Source organism: Vicia villosa, linkage group LG6 (assembly GCF_029867415.1).
Source record: "Vicia villosa cultivar HV-30 ecotype Madison, WI linkage group LG6, Vvil1.0, whole genome shotgun sequence".
Classification (NCBI taxonomy): domain Eukaryota; kingdom Viridiplantae; phylum Streptophyta; class Magnoliopsida; order Fabales; family Fabaceae; genus Vicia; species Vicia villosa.
The window spans coordinates 92,230,083-92,240,910 of NC_081185.1; the positions used below are offsets into that span (position 1 = coordinate 92,230,083).

General features: G+C 35.3%; 1 protein-coding gene and 1 pseudogene across 1 annotated transcript; one reads left to right on the forward strand and one right to left on the reverse strand.

The window, feature by feature from the left end:
- Positions 1–3,316: 3,316 nt before the first annotated feature.
- LOC131614139 (probable cytochrome c biosynthesis protein) lies at positions 3,317–4,145 on the forward strand (annotated as a pseudogene).
- A 4,710-nt stretch (positions 4,146–8,855) lies between these two features.
- Positions 8,856–10,419, reverse strand: LOC131611874 (universal stress protein PHOS32-like). Its single transcript, XM_058883713.1, has 4 exons — positions 10,123–10,419; positions 9,932–10,041; positions 9,287–9,405; positions 8,856–9,152 (listed from the first exon to the last, which is right to left on the reverse strand). The coding sequence occupies exons 1-4, from the start codon at positions 10,295–10,297 to the stop codon at positions 9,053–9,055; spliced, it is 504 nt and encodes a 167-aa protein (XP_058739696.1). The 5' UTR covers positions 10,298–10,419; the 3' UTR covers positions 8,856–9,052.
- Between the last annotated feature and the right edge of the window lie 409 nt (positions 10,420–10,828).

The window sequence follows — 10,828 nt, forward strand, 5'->3', positions numbered from 1 at the left end:
TAGCAACAACATGTTGATTTTGAGCATGGTTTTGCAGCACAACACCCTCTACAACAACAACATCTTCATTCTCAAAATTGTTGGTAGCTTAAGTAGGAGAAGTCATTTTGATTCCTTTGGATGAAGTTGTTTTTGTGTTTTGGTTCTTCCGCTTTTATGTTGTTCCTTATGATTCTTCATCTTCTTCTCTTGGAAGCTTAAGAACCAAAATATGCATGCATGTAAAGCTAGTTTGCTCATTATTGGTTCTTTAATTCTATACACTTTCTCTTCTCTTGGAAGTTGGAAAGATCATTTGCCTACCTCGAGCTGTTAAAATTTATTCTTCCATTCTAAGATATTTATTCTACGTATATTTTGATGTACTTAATGGAACCGTGTACTTAATATAACTAATTTTGATATCAATTCAAAAATGGTGTATTGCTGATTCTAGTATGATACAATTCACATTTATTCATAAACAATATCACAACAATTATTAGGCTTAACAATTGTTATATGGAGCGCACTTTCTAGTTGACTATAACGGTCATATGACCATGATTGAAAGTACTGCATAAATAACAACACACTACATAATAACACCTGGACCTGCGTGATTATATACATATTCCAATCGTTGTTAAATGCTTTTTTCGTAGTAGTGCATACAACAAGCTAGAAAATGTGAAGTTGCTTCCATAAAGTGATCCTCAATGTGAATGTCATACATGTAACTTTGGTGGAAGTTTACTTTGAAATCAGTAGTGCAATCATGTGGTTGTTTAAAATCCATCTTTAGTAATAAGCATTCCCTCTTCTTAGAAACGATTCTATATATACTGCCAGCCAAACATATTGAACATGACTCACCTATCTTTTGAGAACTCTCTAGTTCCTGGATCAGAATTATGAAGTTTGTTGTGATAGTTGTTAAGAGTCTCACATCGGACAATCTATGGCCAGAACATGTCTTTATAAGTGGGGACAATCCTCATCCTACAAGCCAGTTTTGTAGGGTTGACATAGGCCAAACTCACATATTTTAAGATGGTATCAACTCCCGGTTTAAGATCCATTGGGCCACCTATTATTAGGTTTCTGCTATCGGGCCACTCACCATTTAGTTCCACACTCCAGATGTTCAGTCTTAAGCGTGAAGAAGTGTGTTACAAGTCACACATTGTCAATATATGGCCTAAACATGTTTTTATAAGTGGGGGTAATCCTCATCCTACAAGACAATTTTGTAGGTTGAGTTAGGACCAACCCACACATTTTAAGAATAGCTTTTGCCAACTTTGCATTAACATAAAATTTATTCACAAAAATTACTACTTCTTTTATAATGTCCCAAACATGGTTCTATAAGAAATGAATACTCAATCTCACTAATTAAGCTAATTGAGTTTTACACCAGCCAATGATGGGTTATTTGAACATGATTTTTGGAATCTCTCTTGAAAGAGTCTCTTAATTTCCTCCTTTCTTCTACTCGCTCAATCCTACCGTTCTCTATATTTAGGGTCACTATACCATTTCCTCTAAATCTCATGTTCATGATTGAGGGAACATACCTTAAGTTTGAGTCCCATCTCTAATTTCTATGAATTTCTTCCTTAAATTTCTTTCCTTGCGTTGCATGTTTTGTCAAACATTATTAGAGCATCTCCAATGGTGCTACTCATTTTTTGGTTTTTTATGGGACCCAGCAAGCCACATCATCTTAAAGGAACTCATTCAATTTTTAACTCCAACAGTGCAATTTTAAAGAATCTATTTGGGTCCCATAATTTTATATTATATATTCATATTTTATCATAATATTTCACTCATATTCAAATTTATCTCATATTGGGTCCCACAATATATATATATATATATATATATATATATATATATATATATATATATATATATATATATATATATATAAATATATATATATATTAAGAAGAAATAATACAAAACAACGTTGCATTGTGAAGCAATGGTTTTCCAGCTGTCAATTGTTTTTCCATTTTCCAACGCTCCAAGCTGGCGAATAGTATGAAAGAACTACCGTTGGAGATGGTCTTAGTTTTTTCCACGCGCATGCTTGTTATTAAAAGTAAATGTGGTACATGTACAGTTTCCTTGAATTAACAGGTGGAGCAGTTGGATACATCAATTTTGGATTGAAATTCTCGAGCCATACACCACACAGTTTTTGTCTATCTTAGTTTCAATGACAAGTAATAACTGAAAGTTAGTTGAAGTAGTTGAGCTAGTTAGGTATATAGAAACTTAGTTACTTAGTTTGTTACATTCAAGCTTTCACTACTTTTGTATATATACCTTTCCCTCCTTCTATGATCAATAAGAGAGAAGTTATAGTTGCTTCATCTTTCTCTTCACTTCACTCTATACTCTCTGTGCTTTTCTTCATTCATGCATCAATGGTGTAATTCATAATATGGTATCATCGCTAATCGTTCCTTTCTCCCACTCTTTTGTATACCTTCCATTGATTCATCTTTAGCTTCTTCTTCAACTCTTGTTAATCTTTCTTCTGTTATTCTTCTTTCTTCAACCTTGTTCAATCATGCCTCCAAGAATCGATCCTACTCGCATCACCAATGGAGATGTTGATACTGTATATTATGTGCACCTGAGCGAAGGTCCACATTCTGTGTTATCACACCTTAACTCAATGGTTCTAACTACATCTCTTGGTCCAGATCTATGGAACGTGCCTTAGGCGCCTAGAACAAAATTGCGTTCATCAATGGCTCCATTCCCGTTCCACGTGCCACTGATCTTAATCGTCTTGCATGGGAACGTTGCAATTGTCTTGTTCATTCTTGGATCATGAATTATATGAATCCTCCTATTGCTCAAACTATAGTGTTTTTGGAGAATGCTCTCGACGTGTGGAATGATCTTAAGGAAAGATTTGCCAAAACCGATCGTGTTCGTGTCTCTAATCTGCGTGTTGCAATCAGCAATCTCAAACAAGATTCCAAATTTGTGCTTGATTATTTCACCGAATTACGTGGTTTGTGGGAGGAATTAAACTCTCATAGACCAATTCCCAGTTGCACCTGTCCTCAGTAATGCAGATGCGAAGCTATGCGTAGTGCTCGTGAATTTCGTCTCGAGGATCAAATCATTCAATTTCTCACAGGTTTGAATGATACATTTTTTGTCATCAAAACTCAATTTCTATTAATGGATCCTCTCCCTTCTATAAATAGAGCTTACTCTATGTTTATACAAGAAGAGAGTAATAATGTTTCCCTAGTTCCTAAAGATGATTTTGTACATGTTCTTGATGAGGCTAACACCCTTATCAATGCCTATGATTCAAGAAAATTTGTGGATCGTGCATTTTTATGGATTCCTTCTTTGTTACCAGGGTCGACCCAAAGCCATAATGTCTCAAAACGAGGGGGCCATAGAGAAGTTTTGTATTACTTTGTCTCGAACTTCGTGAAGAACTCCATTCTATCTCTCCCTCGTTATGAACAAAAAACAGGGGTTGTGCCCTAGTTGTACACTCCCTTCTTTCTACGAACCCTTGTTAATTCTGAACTTCGTTCACGAAGGAACCGAACGTTTGACGGGACAACCCTTTTTTATGCGCCGCTTTACCCTGAAAGGATAATTAGATTTGCTCCCCTGGGTGTTAGGCGCTCTCGTGGTTCACGAGAAGGAAAAAAGAAGGACTCATCCTTTGTTGCATCTGGCATTTCTTTGTTTTTCTCTCCTTTCCTATCAGCGAGTTCCGATCCTTTTGTTTGAAATCTCTTCGTTCGTACCGAACCGCTTGCAGAATCAAATCCTGTTCCACAAGATCCTATATCAGCTATACATCCTCCTTGCATTTATGCCGGAGACGTCGCCAGTGCTATGGGCTTTGGATTATGTAGATCAAAAATTCTTAATGGGATTGTGGCACTCCACTCGCCGCCAATGCGAAAGGATGCCGCCGAAAAGAAGGGAACGCTGCTTCGCTCTACTGGATGCGTCGGATCCCGTATAACCAGCGAGCTTTTTACCATTAAATAAAACATGTGGTCGCAAAATTCTATCCAGCTCTCTTGTTGCGTAGCAATAGAAGCCTGCTATGCTGCTTTGGCGGCGCTTTTTCGCCTTCTCTTTGCTCTGGACAGGAGCGCTAGTGGACACGGGGAGCTTAGTTTAGTGCAACAACAAAAGAAAGGACCCTGACCCTCTATATCCCGGGGGGAAGATCAAACTCTTTAACTCAATCTAATACTACTGTTCTCACTCATTGACGTAAGTAAAAGCTACCAGTTCCTTACTCAAAGAACTCGTACCGGTACTCTTGAGTTCACAAACCTAAAAACCTTAGATTGGAGTAAAAACTCGATAATACTAATTACGTAGAACCATGAACCATCGATCGAGTGAGTTCGAGGTGGTTCATGCTTTCTATGGTAAATCTTCAAACTACAATAATAATTCTTCTAACCCTAGAAAAGATGGTAGAGTTTGCACATTTTGTCACAAGACTGGTCACGCTATTGAAGTTTGCTATCGCAAACATAGATTTCCTCCCAGTTTTGCTAAGAAGCAAACATCTGCTAATGCCTCTAGTGCAGCTACCAGTGATACTCAGTCTTTGGTTCATATTGGTGAAGAGTCTTCTACACCTGGTGCCAACATCACTCAGGAGCAATATGCTCAATTGATTGGCTTGCTACAACAAACGAATTTGTTGCCTCATTCACAAACCACATCCTCTACTACCAATCACATCTCTAATCATTCTAGTCATTCACAAAATGAGACTTCAGGTAATATTTTTGTGTCCACTATTACCTGTGATAGTCATGCTAAGCCTGATTTTTGGATTCTTGACTTAGGAGCCAATGATCATGTGTGTTCTTCATTAAATTGGTTCAATTACTATTAAAAAATTCCACCTGTCAATGTTTGCTTGCCTAATGGTTCTATTGTTGTTGCCAAATATGCAGGAACTATTAACTTTTCCTCTCAATTTTATCTCAATAATGTGTTATATACTCCTGATTTCTCATTAAACCTTTTATCTTTTTCTAAATTATGCCAGTCTTTACATTGCATTTGTCAATTTTCTCACACTAATTGTTTTATACAGGATGTGAGAACCAAGAAGATGGTTGGTTTGGCTAGGCCGTTTGAAGGATTGTACAAACTCATTACGGATGTTGGATGTCTTGCTGAACCATTCTTCTCATCACAAATCACCAGTTCTAATACTTCTTTGTGTAACACACCTCATTCTTCCATTTCCATGAATAATTGTAAAGTAATACCTAAACAAGCCATTTGGCATTTTAGACTTGGCCATTTATCCCATGATAGGTTATCTCAGATGGATCATATATACCCAACCATTTTCAATGATAATAAAGCAGTCTGTGATGTTTGCCACTTTGCCAAACACAAGAAAAATCCTTTTAGTCTCAGTCAGTCTCGAGCTACTCAGCCTTATGAGCTTTTGCATTTTGACATATGGGGTCCTGTCTCCATTAGTTCCATACATAATCATAAATACTTCTTAAATGTTGTTGATGATTATAGTAGGTTTGTCTGGCTCGTATTGCTTAAGTCAAAAGCAGAAGTTTCTAACCGTGTTAAACAATTTATCACTCCTATAGAAAATCAACATCACGCTTGCCCTAAGTTTGTTAGGACAGATAATGGACCTGAATTTATCATCCCTCATTCTATGCTTCAAAGGGCATAATCCACCAAAGATCTTGTGTGGAATCTCCCCAGCAAAATGCTCGCGTGGAGAGAAAGCATCAGCATCTTCTTAATGTAGGAAGAGCTCTTCTTTTTCAATCTAACCTTCCCAAATCCTTTTGGTCTTATGCTGTCAATTATGGAGCTTATATTATCAATAGAGTCAATACACATTTACTTAATAATCACTCTCCCTATCATATACTCCATCAATCACCATCTGACATTAGCCAAGTTAAGGTCTTTGGATCTCTTTGCTATGCATCCATTCTCTCCCACCACAGAACCAAACTTGACACTCGTGCCAGAAAATCTGTATTTCTTGGCTATGCTGTTGGATTTAAAGGTTCTATATTACTTGATTTACATACACACACTATATTTATTTCCATAAATGTCACCTATCATGAGCACATTTTACCTTACACTAGTCATTCTCAACATGCCACACAGAATTGGAAATTCTTCAGTTCCACAGCCAACCAAAATAATTTTGATTCATCAACATTTGATGATCCTCCCTCTATCATACGTCATAATGATTCTCATGCAGAATCCCCACATCCATCTCCTATACATGACTAAACCCTCTCTCCCAATACATCTAATGTCCCACCTAACCCTACCACTCGTGTTTCTTCAAGAGCAAGACATCCACCATCTCACCTCAAAGACTATATATGTGAAACTTTCAATGATGCACAAATTGAATCATCTTCATTCAAATTTTCTATCATATTCAAATCCATCTCCTTCACATTCTCGTTTTATTTTTTCTATTTCCACTACCAAAGAATCTAAAACTTATAAAGAGGCATGGAAGTTTGATTGTTGGAATCAAGCTATGAAACTTGAGCTTGAGGCTCTTAAGGAAACTGGTACATGGCAAATTGTGGATCTTCCATCCAATGTGAAACCAATTGGTTGTCGATGGGTTTATAAGATCAAGCATAAGTCTGATGGTAGTATTGAACGTTTTAAAGCACGTCTGATAGAAAAAGGGTATAATTAGATTGAAGGCATTGACTATTCATACACGTTTTCACCTGTTACTAAGCTTACAACTGTCAGACTCGTGCTAGCCCTAGCTTCCATTAACAACTGGCTCCTTCATCAGCTGGACGTCAATAGTGTATTTTTGCATGGTGATTTGCATAAAGATGTTTATATGGTTATCCCTCTTGGTGTCACAACTTCCAAACCTAATCAAGTGTGTAAGCTGGTCAAATCCCTCTATGGTTTAAAACAGGAAAGTTGACAATGGTTTGAAAAGCTGACTTCTTTCCTCATTAGCCACGGTTACACGCAAGCCCCATCTGATCACTCATTTTTTGTTAAGAAAACATCATCCTCCTTCACAATTTTACTTGTTTATGTTGATGATGTGATCTTAGCAGGTGATTCTCTACATGAATTCCAATTCATGAAGAATATTTTACATTAGGCATTCAAGATCAAGGATCTTGGCATTCTCAAATATTTCTTTGGTTTGGAAGTGGCTCATTCGAGCAAAGGTATATCCATTTGTCAGCGAAAATATTGTCTTGACCTCCTTAATGATTCAGGATTTTTAGGTTCTAAACCAGCTACCACACCTTATGATCCTTCCATCAAATTGTGTCATGACAATAGCCCTCCTTATGATGACATTCCTTGCAATAGGAGACTTATTGGAAAATGACATACCTCATTACTACTCGACCAGATATCACATTCATAACTCAACAACTTAGTCAGTTCCTATCAAATCCCTATATCACACATACCATGCTGCTTGCCGTGTTTTGAGGTATTTGAAGCATTGTCCAGGCCAAGGCTTATTCTTCCCTCGCAATTCATCTCTTCATATTTCAGGATTTTCTGATGCTGATTGGGCTACATGTCCGGATACTCGTCGATCAGTCTTTGGATCTTGTTTTTATCTTGGACACTCTCTCATTTCAGCGCGTACCAAGAAACAAAACACAATCTCGCGTGCTTCATCTGAGGCTGAATACCGTGCACTTGCTGCAGCAACTTGCGAACTCCAGTGGATCCTTTATCTACTCAGAGATCTTCATGTTGAATGCTGCAAAATTCCAGCTCTCTTTTGTGATAGCCAGAGTGCTCTTCACATTGCAACTAATACTGTCTTCCACGAACGAACCAAACACTTAGATATTGGCTGGTGTCATGAAGCTTCTACCTGTTTCTTCTCAAGACCAACTTGCAGATTTTTTTACTAAGTGTCTACTTCCTAAGCCTTTTAGTTCTTTTATGTCCAAGCTGAACTTGTTAAATATCTATTAAAATTCAGCTTGTGGGGGGCTAATAACTGAAAGTTAGTTGAAGTAGCTGAGTAAGTTAGGTATATAAAAAGTTAGTTATTTAGTTTGTTACATTCAAGCTTTCACTACTTTTTTATATATATCTTTCCCTCCTTCTATGATCAATAAGAGAGAAGTTATAGTTGCTTCATCTTTCTCTTCACTTCATTCTATATTCTCTGTGCTTTTCTTCATTCATGCATCAATGGTGTAATTCATAATAACAAGCATAGTTCAATTTCGGTGAAATTCATGAGCTAAGCACAACAAGCACATTTGATAAAAGCATTTGCTGAAATACATGAAACAAACACTGTACAGTTTGTTGATTAAGGTATATAAATGGATTGGTGGAATGGAGTAGGATAGGTACTGTAGACTGTAGTTTGCTACTATGATTTGCAGTTGGTTTTTATGCAGATGAATAGTATTGTATTGTTTGTTGTCTTGGAATTGCAATCCAGTATGTTTTGTTTGGTTTTGTGATTTGTCGAGCTTTCAATGATTCATTTTTACTTTAAAGAGAAACATATTTTTTTATAATTTGTATTGTTTTAAAATGACTTAGATTTAAAAAATAGAGGAGTTATAAACATGAGAAATACTTGCATGGATTCGAACCTAAATTCATATTTTTAGGCACAAACAATAAAATGTGAGAAAATTGACATTTGTTAAAAATTTAATTTCGTTTTTAATTGCTATCATGAGGGGTGGTTGGTTTAATAGAGGAGAGAGACAATTTTATTTTAATTTTGTAATTAATAAAAAAATATGTTTGGTTGTGTGTAAATCTATGTGTTATGGTCGTTCTTCTATAAACATTATAAATTTACCTATAAAAGTATATAAAAATTACAATAGCAAGGAGTCTACTATAGTTAATTTACATGGCCAAATTAAAAAAGCACTCCAATTATATTATTATTATTTTTAATTATTATTTGGAGAAGCTAAGGGCAAATAAGATGAGTAACCCCATTGTTAGCCCAAAGTACATTGCAAGAAAAAGATACCAATTGGAAAAGCTAGTCGCTGCTGCTGCTGCTGCTTGAATAATCCTTCACAATAGTTACTGGGCATGGGGAATGAACCATCACAAAGTTGCTAACACTTCCAAGTAATATCCTATATTTTTATACCATGAAACAAACACGTCCAAAAGACAAAAAATCACAATAAATAAAGAGGAAAATACTAATTTTATCCATATTAACATTGAACAAAAAATTAAAAATATGAAGCCATAAATAAGTATGAACCTTTTGATTGTGCTAAGGCCTCTGCTTCCCAAAACCAGGGCATCTAGCTTAAGATCTTCAATAGAGTCCATAAGTTTCTGTCTTGCATCACCCCAATACAATTTTGCAACAACGCTCACCTACAAAAGTAAAATCTCACAAGTATCAACAAACTAAATAAAAATCTTTGTATCTAGAGAGACTCTAACAAAAAATGATATGGAACTCTAATCTAAATCACAATATAATAATTTTAAATATACTTTAACTGACAAAAACCGATATTATCAGATTGGAAACAGGATTCAAGCAATATGTTTAAGGAGTATCGGAGGAAAATAATAAAGTTTTTTAGACACTTGTTTTAATTTTCGATATTATGATATGGATATTGAGACATGTGGTGTGTCGGGCAGAAGACAAGCCTAATACAATAAGCATTAAGTTTTTTGAACTTCTGTGTAGACTGTCTAAGATTTAACTGTAAAAATAATTAAAAATCTTATTTATTTATGGTTTAACCGTGACAATTTTATTACGAAACTCTAATTGACTCAATGAAACAATTAAAAATTTGAGGCTATGCGTTCTAGTTCATCTTTCACACAACTGTGATAAAAAACACAATAACTTTATATATATTTTTTATTATGAAAGTAAAAACACCTGTTTCTGCGTGGCAGCTATATCAAGCAGATCAATAACCTCAACATCAGTTTGTACACCATATTGTTTCATAACTCCTGCCTCCTTCAACTCTTCCAACGGAATAAGTGCTACAGAGTAAAGAAAATAAAATATAATAATCTAATCTACAATAGGATATTACTAATGAATTTCGAAAATAGAGTACTCACGTGAACCAGTTTTTGCAAACAGCTTGTTACGAGACTCATCAGAAGAACTGGAGTTGATGTGAATGAGGTAAAAAGTGTCACCTTTATCTGCCATATTTACAATAGCCCATTTCAAAGCATTTTTGCTGTTTTTGGAAAAATCTATTGCCACCCCAACTTTTCTATCCTCTACCATTCTTTCTTTTCTTAGTACCTCTTCTTTTTTTTTTCTTCTATGATTTGTGAATAACTTAGTGCCTTTGCTAGTGCAAATGCATGTAGGAAGAAGAGTTTGGAGTGAAGATATTTTTATATTGTATGTTTCTTTACAATTGATATTTTATATTTGCTTAGTCATGTTTAAATAGTAATAAAATAATTAATTCCATGTGCCAAATACCATGATGTTTTTACAAAATATGTTGTTTGCATAACTCTGAAGGCCATTTTAAATCGAATTTTATTCTTACTGGTTTGCAATAACAACAAACCAATGGCGGCATTTGAAGATAACATACATCCTTCTTTGTTCAAGTAATTTTACCAATATTTGAAAGGTCACAGTTCTCCTAGTAATTTACTGCAACTTATCATTAAGTTCTTTCTTTCATTAAAAAAGATAATCTGAATAAAGATTAATTCGAATAAACTGTTAGTGTAATACCACTTTACATTGTCATCCAATTAGAATGAATTATTTTGACACATAAGAAAAAGATAAATAAGG

Coding starts and splice junctions, on each gene's coding strand:
- LOC131611874 (XM_058883713.1), bottom strand. CDS start 10,297: ATGGTAGAGGATAGAAAAGTTGGGGTGGCAATAGATTTTTCCAAAAAC. Junction 10,042..10,122: donor GTTTGCAAAAACTGGTTCAC/GTGAGTACTCTA, acceptor TTTACTCTGTAG/CACTTATTCCGTTGGAAGAG. Junction 9,406..9,931: donor TAGCTGCCACGCAGAAACAG/GTGTTTTTACTT, acceptor TTACTTTTGTAG/GTGAGCGTTGTTGCAAAATT.